General features: G+C 37.6%; 1 protein-coding gene across 4 annotated transcripts in view; it reads right to left on the bottom strand.

Annotated features, from left to right (window-relative positions):
• Positions 1-17559, bottom strand: part of SUCO (SUN domain containing ossification factor) — a 43069-nt gene that overhangs the window by 10120 nt on the left and 15390 nt on the right. For 2 of the 4 annotated variants that reach the window (XM_074597670.1, XM_074597673.1), the window contains exons 4-17: positions 16701-16846; positions 13315-13455; positions 12979-13129; positions 10538-10658; positions 10181-10305; positions 9642-9709; positions 8890-8997; positions 7669-7774; positions 5698-5718; positions 5408-5463; positions 4278-4369; positions 3487-3552; positions 988-1062; positions 423-519 (exon numbers count right to left, since the gene is read on the bottom strand). In XM_074597670.1, coding sequence (XP_074453771.1) covers positions 423-519; positions 988-1062; positions 3487-3552; positions 4278-4369; positions 5408-5463; positions 5698-5718; positions 7669-7774; positions 8890-8997; positions 9642-9709; positions 10181-10305; positions 10538-10658; positions 12979-13129; positions 13315-13455; positions 16701-16846 — 1373 coding nt within the window. The remainder of the gene's footprint in view (positions 1-422; positions 520-987; positions 1063-3486; positions 3553-4277; positions 4370-5407; positions 5464-5697; positions 5719-7668; positions 7775-8889; positions 8998-9641; positions 9710-10180; positions 10306-10537; positions 10659-12978; positions 13130-13314; positions 13456-16700; positions 16847-17559) is intronic. The other 2 variants (XM_074597671.1, XM_074597672.1) reach the window with 2 other exon arrangements.

Genomic DNA, 17559 nt, shown 5'->3' with positions numbered 1-17559 from the left:
ACTGAAGTTTCAGCAACACAACTTACATTGTCAATTGGTCTCCCCTGCAGGAGACAACCTGCAAAACCTGTAAGACTATTAAGTCAGTTTCCATCCAAGAAATCTGCAATAGTCAGGAGCACAACATTCCCCCCACTTCTTGTAGACAAAGTAATACAAACAATTGAGAAAGTTAATGATGCATTTTGCCATTTATTCAAGTGTTAAAAAAACATATCATAATGGAAACAGCTATAAGCAGTAACTTAAGTGATAAATTTCCCTGGTACAGATTTCACCAAATACTTGCCTTTTTACTTGTTTAAGGCAGTGTGCCATGTATCTAAGCATTCTACTACCAAAGATTACAGACTGGTGCATGTCAGTCTCTGCTAGGAACACACTGGGGGGAAAAAAAAAACCACACACCACCAATCACTTACTCTGGTGAAGGAACAGGAGTTGGTTCAGGCAGTCTTGGTGCAGCTGTTGAAGTTGCAGGGGTGGAAGTGACATTTTCAGATACACTTTTGTTCCCTGCTGCAGGGAGGATGAAAATGTGAACATAAAAATTCAAGAACCATATTTGTTTTCAACAAATTTTGGGGCAGTGTTTTTTCTTTTAGATTATTAACTGCCATACCAAATTAAATGCAGGTGCCATTCAAAGTTATTTGAATTAAAGTGCTACTGACAGCTTACGTATACAATGTTATGGAGTCTCAAAACATTTCCAGGAAGCAGCAGCAAGTTAGACTTTACAACTGGAGATGGATAATACAGAGATCTCCCAGTATGGCTGAACAAACATATATGTTAACTTTGTATCAGTTCCCTTCTCAGCAAATTCAGCATCTTCGTAGGATAAGAATTCTATAGCACTAATCAGGTATGCCAATGAAAAAAGTAATTTAAACATAGATGATTCAACTCCTCAAAAAAAATTAAACAAAATAAACAAAAAATAAAACTCTCCAGAATTCTTTTAATCTCAAAAAAAAAAAATACCTTCAGCTTCAGACGACTCTTCAGTTTTGGCTCCAAGCATATTAGCAGCAATATTCACCATACTTAGGATAGCATCTAAAAGAGAAAACAACTAATCAAAGAGGACATTCAAAGGGGCCAGAGATCAGCGCCACTGAGCAATCTGCTATTTTATAACACTTGCTTGAAACAAGTCACAGCATAAGGACATAAAAAAAGCTGGTCTATTACACTGGATACATCTGCCACTTTAAAGGATAGATTTATAAGCTGGAAATCTGTATCTGACAACCCATATCTAACCTTTAGCAGCTAGACCTTCTAACACCAGTGAGAAGTATTCACTGATCACCAGTCCACTGAAACCAAGGAACAGTAAGACAAACAGAAGAATATTTATGCGTGGAATTTTTTGACAATCTGAGCATGTGAACCACTGAGGCAGGTCCCAAGCCAGAAATTTAGAGCTTGAACACTCAAACGGAAGAACTCTATTAAAGACAAGTTGGATCATTTGTCATAGCAGCACTGAAGAAGGGATTCAAGAAATGTCATTTGCTAAATGAGCAAGACAGAATTCTGCCTTTCAACATAGGATGTCCACAGCAGGGCAGACAAAAAACTACAGATTCATTCAAATTAAGCTGGACTCCGTCATTTTGCATCATACCTCCTCTCCTTAATCCTGAATCTTACTTTTGGCTCTGATACTGCTGCATCATAACAATTCTAAATATTTTAAGATTTGAAGATGAAAATCTACTCTTTACTTGAATGTAATCTAGATCAGTCAAGGCAACTGGAAGAAAACTGTAACAAATATCCACAGATCTGGCTTAGACATTATTTCTTTTTTAAGGATCTGTTAAGTAGAACAGTTTTCCCCCCCCACAATTCACAGAAGTAAATGCAAAGAGGGTCTGTTCTGTATCGGCACATATTAGATACAGCTAATACTCTGGTCTTGAAACTGAAAACAAACATCATTGCCTGGCTTATTTAGAAGACGAGGAACAGGGAAAGAGCACCTTATTGTAAATGTGCAAAAGTTGGCCCAATTTTGCCCAACTCTGCCCAATTCTCCCCCACCCACCAACATACATCCGTACTGTATGTTGCATGGATAAGTTCATAAGGTTAGAGAGCCATTTTAGTACTAATGACAAATTTCTTCTCCAGGAAGCTCTGTTTAAAACCTTGGTTCTGCCTTTCATCCAAAACACATCAGCAACTACATTCCTGAACTACATTATTTATCTGGGGCTGTATTCTTCGAAAAGTCATGATAAACAGAAGATGTTAAACTTGGAAGTATGAATGGTTTCTTATTATTGATTGAAAAGCAGAAAAAGAGGGAGAATTAAGAGTTTGTTTAGAAGCCTGCCAGCCTAGGAGAACAGCAGGAGGAAGAACAGTGAGCTACCTTTGCAGATTAGACTACCAGAAGACTGCAAATAATGATCACTGCAATGTTTCAGTGCTCAGCTGTCTTTCTACAGCACTATCAGTAATAGGCGTTTCAGATCTTTTACTCTTAGTTTTAGTAACTCTAGAAAAAAAAAAACAAAAGAAAAGTCACTGCATTTTTCAGACAGCGAACAAAAAAACCTTGCAATACTGCACTTGCAGACAGAACTGTGAACACACCTCATCAAGGCAGCTTGAAAATTGAAACTTTGAAAGTCGCAGATAAGAGATAAGCGGTGTCAGGGAAGAATATACTGCTTTCTCTCATCTGTGAGAGGCTAACATTTAGAAATAAGCTGTCTTTCCCACTCTCTATTGCCCCTTTGAAAAACTGCACTGAGCTGTGCAATATTCCTAGGAGAGGAGGAAGAGTGGTACAGCGTAAGAGCTCTTTAGAAGTTGCGTGGCAACTGATACTATCCTAAATAATTCAGCAGTTAAGAATACCATTAAAACTGAATACTCAAGTGTTCTTAGCCAAACCAACTCCACACCTTGAGGTTTTCCAATGGAAAAGTGACAAGAGACAGTCAAGAACTGCTTGTTCTCTCAAAAAAACATACAGCTCTTATGAAGAACATAGCAGCCACAATATTTACACAAAGCCTTCTCAGAAAGTGTTCGTTATCGCTTCCTTTCAAGCCGTACAAAGAAAATCTTTTTATTGCCTCCTAAAAATAAGGCACCTTAATTAAGCACAGATTTCCAGGTTCTGAATAATTAAGGTTCTACAGTACTTTAGCACTAGTTACTTACAGACCTATGTAACATTCGTGTTATTTTAAAAGCTCAGGATCCTTAAGTACAGAAAGCAAAGTGTCCAAAAACCAGAGATCCTTAGAACTGGAAAGTTTTATTTTTAGAACACTTTAAGAACTATATCCCAACTTTGAATTGTTACTATTTATTCCTATGCAATCAAATAGGAAACAATAAATTGTTTCAGCAGAAAAAATACGAGTCATAGCCGTTGCATGACAAAAAGTCATTCCACTTCAAATTAGCTCATTTTATTTCAGCACAGCAATAATTTTTCTAATAAATCATACTCACTTGTAGCAGAACCAAGGAGATTTTTTGAAGATTTTTCTTCCCCTGTGTTGTAATCCAATAGATAATCTATGTATAAAGAAGAACACTTATGACTATCAAAATTAAATGTGTCATGGGCAAAGAAAATAACCCTCAAGATTTAACATGCCGTTCAACTATTTCAGTTTGACAGTATGAAAATAAGACTACAGAAATAAAGTTAAAGGTCAGAAATTACATACTGAAATACCAAGCTCCAAGCAATAAGAAACCCAAAGAGATTCAGGGTTGAAGCTTCAGTTTCCCAGGATTCATGACCCAGCTGCAGCAAACAGGTCATTGAGCACCACAGATGGTTCTTCCCCCTCCTCCTCATAAAGGTTGGAGGTAGGCATTTTCATATTTTTTTATTTAAACACAATGCCTGCAAGCCAAAATAAGCACCTTCCCAATTGCTTGCAGCATTGATCATACAAGCAGTCTTAGGAAATGGGCTATGGACACTAAGAATAAAGCTGTTTCGTGTGGGCTGCTTTGATTTTAGTTATCTTTTACTACTGTCAGCATAAGAAGATATTATTGCCTAGCCTGCCAAGTGAAATACAGACTTATTACTACCATTTTAAAGTAACCCTCCAAACAGTTACAACACATCGTTTAAAACTTAAAAGGATTGTTGGATAAGCCCAGAAATGCTGAAATACTGCCAACAAGAGTAAATTTAACAGTCAATTTACCATCACATGCAGGAAATGACGAGCCACCGGACTAGCATGTCTGAATGGCTAAAAATACAAAAATTATTTGCTTACCGTAATCTTCATCAAAGAGCTCTTGTCGTTCAGACTGGTACTGAGAATCAGCTATTTCTTCATACTCTTCAACCATGCTAGTACCAAATACCCTACAAACAAAGGTTTAAAATAAAACCCTAATATTAGTCATGTAATTACTTGACATAATTGAAAATTAGATAAGCAATATTAGCGTTATATAATACATAGTAAATAAATTAGATAAGCAATAGTTGCTTTCAGTTAACAAAGAGCAAGCTGCAGTGATTATTTTCTCAAACTTGTATCCACAAAGTCCACTGCATGTTTTGAAATGCTACACCAAAAAAAAATATCCTGGTTTTAATTCTAGTAATTCCAAAGAGGCATTTTGTTCTTTTTAACTTGAACTCATACCCAGACTTCTTTGTCTCAAGCTCTGCACGAGCTCTTATGCCTCCTCTTCAGCTTCACCGTTGACTAACTTTAGGAGTATCTATTCACAACTACCTCACCTTGCATGCTAAATGCTCTTTTACCTGCTCTGCCAAGACAAAATCAAATCAATCCAATTTGAAACGGTCTTGTCAAATGAAAATATGGTTTGGCTTATAACACTAGAGCTCTCGGGTTCAAATCCTGACATAGCTTTGACAGGAGAACTGAAATTGGTTTTTAGGAGCAGTACAGAGGCTGGTTATTCTCTGAAGTACATACACAGTTGTTCTGATTTAGACATTCTAAGCATTACTAACTGTATGTACACGGGGTGCCATGCAACACAGCAGCTTCCCGAAAGCACTCATCACACCTGCTCTTTTTACTTCACCACTTGTTCCTTGTTTTGCTTGGTCAGCCTTGAAATGCTCCTGTCCTCCTGAAAGGCTGCTCATGCTCCTGTTTCCTGACACACACACACACACTCCCCATCCCCAGCAAATATAAACTATTCCTTACATGCTGGAGAACAAAATCAAAAGATTCAAGGCTTCTTTAAACAAATGTGAAGCACACTACACAGCCAGGAAGTTATCTACTTCATTCACAGTATTTCCATATAACTTACTTCCAGATAATTGAAAACTAGAATTTGTTGCCTGTCTATTATTACAACACTAATTCCCACTGCAAGCAGGTATAAAGACAAAGCAAACCACTTAAGATATTACCTTATAAGACTTAAAGGACAAAAATGTTCCGATCCAAAGTGCGATATCAACTCCACCTAAAGAATAAAAGGTACTTAAAATAAAAGTCAAAGACCCACAGAGTCAAGAGTTCATTTAACATATACACCCAATCTTGAAGTTACAAGTTTTGTTTACTCAAGGGATTTGTAGATTGCCCAGAACAGAAAAGACTGAAAGATTTGTTCTTGCCATGCATTAAAGTGCTGAATCGCAGTAGAGAACACCCCAAGCCCCATGCATTCATCATTCCAAAAGAAGGGGTTGCTAACCTTTATGTACTTGATGAACATCTGAAGCGAGAGAAAGGAAAAGAGAAAAAAAAAAAAGATGTCAGTACAAAGGTTGAACACATGCCACAGGCAACTACAGAGTTTTGTTGTTTTTAATTCAGTGATATAAATGCCTAGGAAGACAAGTTATGAAGAATAAAGTTGCAATACTACTTCATCTGCCTTAGGTAGCAGGATTTCATTTAGCCCTTGTACCTTGCAGATCGAAGGTAACATGCAACAAGTGTTTTAATGGATTTAAGTTATTCAATTTTTCTAGGCAGCATGATTGCAGACAGAATACTGAAGTGTGTTAAATTTACTATATGTATTTTTTTCCCTTAAGCAGCATAGATTACAGAGAGTGACTCAAAAAACCCCCTCTATAGCATGCATTCTATGTACTGCTTCAAGTTCAGTATTAACATGCTTCAATGTATAGAAACACTACTGGAAGAAAATGTATAGAGCATCTGAAAATACACTTGGAAGCTTCAGTCATCTGTATTTCTGGTGAGAACTTGATTATACGCTGATATTTAATCTAAATTAATTTGCAAGTATGGAATGCATTTATTAAATCACTATGTAGACACTACCAATGAAGGACTGTAATAATCTGCAAGTGAGATCAAGATAACTACTCCCATAAATTTTGTCATACAAGTTCATTAAGCCATTTAAAAAAAAAAAATCAAACTTTTTGAAAACATTTTGGTCTCTTCTTCTGTAGACCAGGCACACTTAGAACTTGCTTGCTTTTTCTGCTATAGAAGAAAAGCATTACAAGAACAATCCTTTGAAAATTTTACTATGCTACATTATTCAAGGCAGAACACTGTATTTGCCAAGGGATTAAGTGCTGAAGCATCTCGTATAATTCTGGAACTTCAGTGACAAGTCAGATTCCTGCTACCTTAAGGCATTAATTCAGCCAGAAAGCAGAATTAAAAATAAATGAAATCTTTACCCTGTGACTCATGCAGGAATTTCTGGGTAGAGAAGTTAGATAACTATCATTCGTAGCTACTTCTTCATGAAAGCACAAATCATAATTCAGTAGCACAAACCAAGGTGTGGGGGGGGTTTAGCAGCACCATAATTGGAAGATAACACATCACCAGAGAGGACCTAAAAGGTCTGTCTTTCATTTGAATTTAAACCTCTGCTCCACCCCAATATTTTCACAAAGTCTCTTATCCCAGTCCAAGTACTGCATTATTTATGGATTTTTATTCTCTTTGAGTCTCCTGAGTAAAGATAGCTTGCTGCAAGTTATTCTGAAGGCAGAGAGATCACAGCAAGTGCTCCAGCAGCAGTAAGACTAAATAATATGCATGAGTTGCAGTTGTGACTGAATAACTGCAAAACTGCACTTCAAGTCTATTGACGAGAGCCAGAATTCAAACATTTACTCTTTCAGATCCACTTAAAACTGTATAGAGAATACAGCACAAAGGCATTCATGAAATATGCTCATTCTAATCTGTGCTCCAGGGAGCACATGTGTGCGTGAGTATATATATCGATATATATACACATGTGTATATCTATATGCCTCTCTATAAATATACACACATATAAGTGGTACAGCCAAGAGACAAAATAAGTCAATCCTTCTGACCTTACTTTCAGGAGAAGTTGGTTAAGTCAAATAGAATAGAACAATAGAACATTGCCTGGATTTTTCTTAATTCAGGTATCAAGTAAGTATGTACTTGGACACAAAGTAATAGGTACTTCCCAAGATCCTCTCGGTTACCATTATGAGGAAGGTGATTACTTGTGATTGTGTGACAAGGGTTTAGTCATGTACTAAACAATCACAACAGGGCCACTAACGAAACTAGTATGATTAATGGTAAAGTACACTTTGATAGCACGTTTCTCTGGATGCTCTGTTATACAGGGTAAGCCCAGCAAACCCTTCCTTCCCTGAGAAGCATGGATGCTTTTACAGTGTTAAGTTACCTTAACATATTTTGCATACATCTGTTCATCCAGAGGAAAGCTTTGGACATTTCTCTCATCTCTGGCATGGAAAGTACCCAATTTAATCCATTTGTTTGTTGGATACCTAGAAAATAACAGAGTTGGCCCATGAAATGCAAGAACCCCCTGTTTACAGACATTTGCTGAAGTTTCCCAAAACACCTTTTCACAGAAGAGTCACTTTTTTTTTTTCAGTTGCAAGATAGCAGCACTATGTCTTTTATGTAAAGAAGAGTTGTGAGATAAAGCTAGTACCAACATAAGAGCTCAGCAGTACCTCTTCACATACTTAAAACAGCGGTCAAGCCGCTAAAGGATAAAATCCTATACTTGATCCAATTCCTGAAATTCAGCCAGCCTACAGTAAAGTTTCTGGAACTGAAAAAAGTCACCTCAGATGAACACAACACATAAGCAACAGATTGTAAATATTATTGTAAGCAAGCATCAAGAAACTGTGAGCAAAGCAAAGTTAGAACTAGGCAACAGACCAAGTGTTGAAAACCAGAATCTAAACACTTTAAGCACTAAAGAAGAAAGTCAGGTTTTTTGATGCTTTGTGTGAACATCTCCTCTTTCACATACCAGAATAATCTGCTCACTCCCAGAACGCAGTGGGGGTACAACACTGCCTAAAAACATGATAAAGCCACCCTTTAACCAGCCATTCAGCCTAGTATTGTTACCCCTTCCAGTTCCTCAATGGTGTACTACTATTTTTTTTTCTTTTTAAAAATCACTTGGGGTTTCTTGGGCAGAGTTCAGCATTGAAGACCGCTTAAGCCATGTGAAAATGGTCTGAATGACAAGAGAGGAGACAGCCCACAATCCCAGCGGCATTCTGTTAAGGAACGTTCATTTTATAATCTGCCATCCACTACCTAGCTACTGTATAACTCCTGCTGCTTCATTGCTACTTTTCAACACATTTTCCCTTTTCATTTTTAAGGTGGCAAAGAAAAACTAAATATAGGAAGCATGGAAAGAACTCAAGCCATGTACTCTAGGACCTCACAGTTGCCCTTTCTGTGGAAAAAAGTGCTAGCAACATAATATACACACCCACAAAGAAAATCCATGTAATTTCACAATGCATTACACTTTGCACAATAACAGGCATACAGAGACTATGTTTTATATGAAGCCATCTATTTCATAATTATTATTTTTTCATTCAGAACAGTGGGTTTGATAACATACCTGTCACTAATAGACACCAGAAAGTCTTTAGGAGTGGAAGAGAATAATTCATGATTTGCAATGTCAAGCTGCTTTACCTGTACTGGTTCACAGAGCTCAATAACAAACCTTGAAGACAAAAAGGAAGTATTAGCAAAAGCACTTTTCCTTCTACAATTACAATCCTCAGTGCTTTACCTTGTTACTGTATCCTTCACTGGGTAAAAAAGAACATTACAAAAACACTGTACAATAAGGTGTCACTTGTTTCTCCCTTCGAAATCACTATGATATTTACCTGCATATCCAGCTTAGTAACTCTGGATAGCACCTGCAAAAGCTTCATCCGTCTTGTACTCAAGGGCAACAAATGACAACTGAAAACTAAGGCTATCAAACATCATTTAAACCACACCTGAAATACCAGTTAGTATATGGTAATGTGCTCTACAATGATTTGACAGCTGGGGAAAGAAACCAAAATCTTCACTTGAACAGCCAGTGCTTTCTCCTCTGTAAGATTATAATTATGCAAAACATACAAATACTGAAGTGAATAAAGTTATCCCCTTTATCTTATTTCTCAATACCAAAGACAGAATTATATGGGGGACATAATAAAGCATCTAGTGCTAAATCCATCAGAGTTCCTTACAGACATATTTCAGGCAGAGACACACTAACGTCAAGTCAGTCCCACAGGATACATACAGTCCCAACACACTGGAAAACCATAACCACTCCTTTCATATAAGCAAACCCCAGTAACCTACCAGATTTTAGTACTGCAAGGATTTAGCATGTAAAGGTCCATATTTTCCATCAAAATAGCTGAAGTGCTCTGTATAATGAAGAGAATTAGTATTTTAAACTGTGTGGTACATACTAACGCAGCACCAAGGGTTCCCCCCTCCCCGATATGTTATGTAGATTAATACCAAGTTTCACAACATTCTAAGCGAGATAATATACAGGAGATATTATGCCATACTACTTTTGGACAATCACAGATTATTTACTATGGCGAACTCTAATACAATTTTGTTCAGTTTTTCAGTTTCTGTATTGAGTAGACTTTGCTCCCCATTCCAAATTCACTTGAAGAGACATCAGTTTCTCTATAGCAATCCCTCTTAAAAAGGGACAGATCATAGTTTATGCCCCATTTTTATAAATCAAAAAATCACAATAAACCGAAACATAGAAATAAAAGATTACTTCAGAAAATAGTGTTCCATTTCATGGGTACTTCGTACTACTTCTTGCTTAAGAGTAAACTGAAATAATGCACACTAATTATTAGTATACTTACCTTTGCCTCTGGATTCGCTGCCAAAATTTTGGCACCACACTCTACAGAGGCATAGTTATTTCTATTTTTCTGGACTTTTTTTGTGGAATGCTGCCCACCAACAGCAGAAGGGTGCATTGACTGACCTAGGAACAAGAAAATATTGCTACTATAACATACCATGCAAACAAACAGTATTTTCACTATCAGAGAACTTCTGCCAACTGCTTTTATATAATAAGTGCTATTAATGATGTAGTTCTAGTAGAAAAATGAAGTTCCAGGCTGCATTCCAAATTGAGACAGTTTCACTACTCAAATCTGATACAAGACAGAAGTGGTCTGTTTTTAGACCAAACCAATGAATCCTGAACTTACTCTTTTCTTTCTCCACTTCCATGACTTTCTTCTTCCACTCATCAAATGTTGGAATGTCTCCAGGGTCCTTTGGAGTCATCACCGACGTAGGGTCAATTTCTCCTGTTTTCTTATAGTCTTTCTGCAAAAGAGCGAGCCACCAATTCTGAATTTTTCAGCACCAAGAATGAAAACAAAGATGAACTTCAATAGTTTTTTTTTTAAAAAAAGCATGCTCTCATTAAGTCAAGAGCAAATACATCGTTTGAACCCATATTAAAAACTTAGTGCCAAAGCAAGCTCACAAGCCAGAAAAAAAACCATGCGATGATTTCCTCCCAGAATTATAGACTCTTTCACTGAGATGCTTGTAATATTTGTGGCTAAACTAATACATTTTAAGTAAAATGTTGGCATTCTGTCTCATAAAACATCTGCTTTTTCTTCAAGATTTTTGCTTTTCCTCCTCCTAAGGAGAAAAGGTTTCCCTGTAGCAGAAATCTTCAAATATGAATACTGGTCACAACAGACCTCCAGAGGTCCCCTGGTGTTTCTGAACTCCTCAAAAACAAACAGCAGAATGAGGTATTATTTAAAAATCTTTTATTTAATGTTTAATCATCAAAGATATGATGTTTTGGACTTGCCTGACAAAGCAGCAACCCTTTTAAGTTAACCATATGCTATACCATTTCAAGTCTTAACTTCTCCTCCATACAAACACATTTCCAGCACACCACCAGATACACAAAAAGCTTTTGCTAGACATTTGAAGTGTAGAGGTTACACTCTGTAGACATTTTAGAGGTATTTTCCATAATTACTGCTTTGTAAGTTGACATTTTCTCTGCACTTAAAGCAAGAATTATTTCACATACAGTTCTATAGCTGAAAGCCCTCAAAAAAGAGCCAAACCCACGTATTTGGACAGAAGTGACAATAGAATTCTTCACATGACTACACTGCAATAGAACTTTAGATGTGGCATACCCCAAAATATATTCTCACATATATTTAGAAATGAGAGGACCTAAAAAATCCCTGTATCTTCCTCTCCCAAGAAAGTTCAGGATAGAAGATCCTCGTTGGACTATGATGAAAGTGGTAAGTCAAAAAACTGAGTAAGCAATGACAAATCATGCTCTTGCTTAACTATGACATCAGGCCAATGCCATAATTATTTAAATTGCAGTCTTAAAAGCACTAGGTTAAAGAAAATCTTAGCTTTTTTTTTTAATGGTTTACACCAATTTGTTTGTAGTACGTTCTTTAGACGACTATTCCTGGCTGCATGTAATTATTTTAAGGCACTCTGTACTCCGTTCAATAATCTTGGGAAGAACTTCTCAGTTTTAAAAGAGAATTATCCAAGTCACTAGTGACAGTTTAAATGTGACCCTAAAATAGCAAAAAATGGTATGGCCAAGCCTTGGTCATTCTTTACCTATTTAAAAAATGTAAACTTTACGAAGTGCCTCACAGTAAGAGTACAAAAGCAGTCATACAGTTAAGTATAACAGACTGCTCTAGCTAAGTATCCCACTTTAACAGTGGCCAAATAAGATACCTAGGAAAGAATAAAAACACACCAAACTTTTTATCTGGAGAAAAGGCGGCTCCGAGGAGACCTTATAGTGGCCTACCTGTATCTTAAGGGGGTCTACAAGAAAGCTGGTGAGGGACTTTTTAGGATGTCGGGTAATGGTAGGACTAGAGGGAATGGATTAAAACTAGAGATGGGACGATTCAGATTGGACATTAGGAAGAAGTTCTTCACCGTGAGGGTGGTGAGGCACTGGACAGGCTGCCCAGAGAGGTGTTGGAAGCCCATCGCTGGAAGTTTTTAAGGCCAGGCTGGAAGGGGCTTTGAGCAACCTGATCTAGTGGGAGGTGTCCCTGCCCATGGCAGCGGGGGTGGAACTAGATGATCTTTAAGGTCCCTTCCAACCCTAACAATTCTATGATTCCTCCAACTGTCATTTTTGCTTCTAGCCGTCTGCTTGCTACTCAGGAACTTCCTGACTCAGTCAAGATCCAACCCGCAGACTTCTCTTCTACAAGCTTACCTGGACCATGCAAGCCAGCCCACCCCCACTTTTTTTTTTTTAAACCTATGTAAAAAAAATTCATTATCCATAGCATCCGTTACAGGAAGAACATTTCTTCTGGATTCTGCTCCAGATAGTTTTATTTGATTTCCCAAAAATATTTGAAGAGACTTAGCTCAGAAAAACTGTTCTGTGCCAATTAATCAACCTTGCTGGCCTTTTCTTCCGGTTTATTATACCCTTATTGAGACAGCAATATCAGAAGTGCTCAATCACAGTGCTCAAAATGTGAGGGCTGTGCACTTATACAGTGGCAATCAGAAAATTGATGAATATCACTCATCTTTAACAAAGGTGAGAACCTAACAGAGGTCATTATGCTCCTGTGTGTACCGAGCGGATATCACTGCTTACCTCCCTTTTTAAGTTCTCTGAGGTGTTCAGAGCAGATTTTTGCTCATCTGCCCCTTTTTCAGCTGCTGAAACTTTCGACTCAAACTCAGATTTCGTCTTCTTTCCCTTGCCATGCGAAGATGATATGTTCTCTATATGTTGACCTGCAAGGCTGAAAGTTTTATTAAGAGTATTAGGACCTATAAAGTGATCACATTTTCATCCATATGCAATATTAAACACATACACACAAATATGTAGATAAGCAAGCACATGCAAATGTTTGTTGCGAGGCCAGGACAGGAAAGAACAATTAGCTCTAAATTATTTAGACTCACAACCTACTTCAATACTCACCTCTCTGGTGGACTGACAAAAGAGGAAGGCTCACTCTGAGGGTCAGCCTCAAGTGTCCCACCAATATCACAGTCAGGTTCTGACTGCTCAGCTTCACTAGAGCTGACTACAGGGATATCAGCACGGGAATTTTCTATTGCACTGAAGGGAGAGAAATAACACGCTTTTTACCTTTCTGATAACACAAGTAACCCCATTAATCAACCACATAACTAAAGATATTTGAAAGTTTTAAAAAAGCAACAGTCTCACAGAAATAATTAAGAAGAGAGGAATGAAGTAAGCTATACTTGTGGAACTGCATTCCCAGCTGTACCCATGCAAGAATAGAACTTCCTTTTCCAGCCTGTTTGTCCCAGCAAAGGAACTCAAAGCTAGCTTCTTATCTCCCAGAACTCTCATCTAACATCTTACCAAACGCTCCAATGGATAATTTTTCCCATCATCACTACAAACTAAGAACAGCTTCATAGTTATCTGACCGCCAGCAAATTTCTTTTCCCTTTCAACCACGGAATCAAACCGGAGACCGAGTTTCATCACTAAACGCTCTTACTGTTCCCAAGTCAATGGGCAGCAGTCAGAAAAAGAACTTGGCTAAAGCTAGAGAAGAAAAGGAGTGGTATAATGATAAAGAGTAGAGCCAGCCAGACTTCCTTTCCACTAGATTTTTTTTCTTTCTGCTAGTGCAATAAAAATGAGGTAACCAAGCAGACCATTATCCAAACTGCATCAACAGCCTGAATCAGATAATTTGCCCACTGCTTTACTTCCTCTCTCCCATAAAGACTGAACACACTGCATCAGACAAAACCCATGCAAAAAATTAAAAGAAAGCCTCCCTATATGCTCTTTCGGAATGATGGAATGGGTGGGGAGGAGAAGATGGACAAATAATGACTTTCCTCCCTTCTCTAGTGCAAGGATTACTTTCCTATTGATCTAGAAGACTATAAACCAGATCTAAGTAGAAGTCTTTATTCTGCCTCCGAAGTTTCAACATAAGCCCTCTCCAATATCAGCAGCAAACTAGGTTAATCCAGTATCATGATACAGAGCTGCAAAAAACACAAACAGCACGTCGGCAACTTAAAAGGGGATCTTTTTGGTTCTCTGACTGCTACGATCATCAACACAAGCAGCCGTACCCAACACAGGGAACCAATTTCAGACCTGTCATATTACAGAATTCCCACGGTATAAAACAAGAAACTCATAGGTATTCAAGACTTTTCACTATGTCGTAAAAATCTAAAACACTAAGAACGCAAGGATCCATTGGCTACAAACAGCGAGTACTTTTTCTGAACACCCCAAACTGCACACATCCAAGATGCACGCAGTTTAGCTCTGCATATAACACTTTAACGACTGAAGTAAGCTTGACCACTACACTTAAAATTAAAGAGCTCCACATAGTCTTGATCTCAGGGGACAGATGACAGTATGAATAGTTGTCACCTGAATAAAATATGGGACAAGTATGAACTTAAAAACACCCTGATGTCAGGGTGTACCTGACTGGCATCAAGTAATTAATTTTGGCAGAAGGCAAGTAGCACAAGCCTAAAAGCTGTAGTGCTCCCTCTCCTTTGGGTACTTTCATTTGTTAGTAGCTTTGCCTTAAAATGCATTATCAAGCTCATTCTGCATGGCAGCTGTCTATACTTGCAGCCAGAAGAGAAGCTCAGATTATTTTTCGAGATGTTTTCCCCAGATTAGGTCTGTATAGAAAAGCCACAATCAGTGCCGTCCTAAAAAAAGATTCATTACAAACTAAAAATTGTTTGGAATAAAATTACTTCCAGAATATTTTGACTAAGAGGTCCTGCTGGAATATCAGAATGGTAAAACCTAGGGGAGTTGGACTTTGTTACACTGGTGGGAATCAGCACCTAAAGGAGGGAAAATGCTGTCTTAAAGATAACAACCGAGTCTTTTTAAAGATCTTGTTAACTGTTTTGGATATTAGAGTTAGTCTGCACAAACAGAGACCAACAATTACTATTTAAAGCTAAACTGAAGTTTGAAATAATGTATAAATACACATCTCTCCTATACTCATGCTACCCTTTCTTCCTGTAAATGGTACTAGTCAGAACACTACTGCCAAGCATTAACTAACATATCAGGTGCTCCAAAGCAAGTTTCCATTTTCGTTTCTTTCATAGCTCAAGTGTTCAGAGACAGCAAGACTACTTTCAGCAATTACAAGATACCAGCCTGAATGTTCAAGAGAAAAGATCTTGAATCTCTTCTTAGACCTGACAACAGTAGGACTTGCAATACATTACACAAACAAATCAGTACAGTAGTCAACAAAAGCTATAAGAAGCAGCATGCTGAAATTACATTCCAGTTTCGCTTTATAAAAACTGAATTTGAGAAGCTCGATTTTTGAAGACTTGCAATTAAGGTGCTTACAAAGTACCAAAATGTGCTTAAGTGTTAGCATTAGCAGACTAGACAAAATCAGTTACTAGTCAAGAGGTCTAGCCCTTTCTTATGATAAAGAAACTAAATTCAGTAAACCAGAAAAACTGGACTCTTAAAACCAAAACACCAAATAACAAGAGAAATCTACTTCATTTTTCATCAATTTTCGTCTACCAAAACACTAGGCCTTTATCAGCAGACAATCAGAAGAATATATACCCCTCAGCATCCATTAAAAAGCCCAGAAAAATTTTATTAAAGTACACAGAAGTATATACGCATGAATTTCCATACTACAGTTAACATTTGATAGCACAGCATTCCACAAAAGAAGGGAAACAAAATTAAGTACATGAACTCTAGAAGACTGCCTGCAGCAGAGGTAGCTCTGCAATACACTACTAACTACCTGAATTACAAACTGCCTTGGTTGCCTTTATACTAAAATTTTCTATTTCATCAAAAGTCTCTTAATATCAAAATTTATTTAAAACTGCTCTGGTACACGTCCTGCAGTAAAATCCTGCAAAGTCATCCTTTAATGAAAGCAGAGGCTGTCACTGAAGCAGCCTTGATGCTTGTTATCACAGATGTGAAAGCACATTTGTGAAGGACACAGATCTTAATGGTAAAGACCTGAGGGCTTTTACAGTACAGATTATACAGCACATAAAAAGGCATTGGATTTTTTTCTGTCAAAGCAGCATCTTAGAAACTGACGGTGGCAATACTATTGACACTTGAGGCAAGTACACAACTCTTAATCCGTGTACTGAGTAAAAGACGGCATATTCCATCAGCATTAACACCATAAACCAAAGTACAGCAAAAGAATCGTGTGTAGCAGCCTAGTCTTATCCCTACTAAACCTGAAGAGGTAACCCTTTTAACAACATCAGAGTAAGTGATATTCTCTCAAAGAGCAAAACAATAAAATAAAAAAAGCTTACTCGGGCTGCGAGACTGGAGGTATCTCTGAGGTAGGTGAACTGGAAATGTTTTCAGTGCTTGCAACTACGCTAGATGAAGCTTCATTTAAACCTACTGAAGGTGGAGTCTCAACTTCAGGCTGGCTTCCTTCACTCATTTCTGTAGGCTGTGAAAACATTACAGATGAACATACGTTTTTCAAAACTCGAATAGGAAAAGCATCATACAATAACATCTAGCATGGAGTTTTAACAGTTCAGCAGTTTAGATTTCTGTCATCAATGAACCTGAAAACCAGAGCGCAAGACAGTTAAGAATTAAATTTTCTGTCTTCATAAACCTAGGTGGTATTCAATGCTACTTTGGGATAGTTGCAACACTCTTCCATAGTGTCCTGGTTCCGGTGGGGATAGGGTTAACTTTTCCTGGTATTCCATGCCATGTGAGCCACGCCACCGCTGAGTGCAATAATAGTGTAAAAATATTAATTGGAGAAGGCATGTACAACAGCTTCCTCAGCCATGCATGGCTACAAAGAGACAGCCACAAGAAAACAAGCCTGAATATTTCAACAACCAAAATAAATGGTTCTATTTGCATGCTCCATTACAATAAAATTTACATTTACTATTTTCATCCTAAGCTTAATTTTGGGGTAGGCTTTCAAATTTACCACTGTAATGGAGGTCCGAATGATAGAAGACTATTCCATGTTGTAACTGAACAAAGAGATAAATCACTTATCACTTCTGAGAGCCTAGTAGTCTTGAGTCTTATTTATTCTAGTTCTCCAGTTTTCATAAGCCATCACACAGCATAATCAAAATAAGTCTTTCTGAATCTGAAAGAGTACGTAACCACTGGAACAGATCAGATTAA

The sequence above is a fragment of the Larus michahellis genome, chromosome 8, assembly GCF_964199755.1.
Source record: "Larus michahellis chromosome 8, bLarMic1.1, whole genome shotgun sequence".
Taxonomy (NCBI): Eukaryota; Metazoa; Chordata; class Aves; order Charadriiformes; family Laridae; genus Larus; species Larus michahellis.
This window is presented reverse-complemented; position numbering and strand designations above follow the sequence as displayed.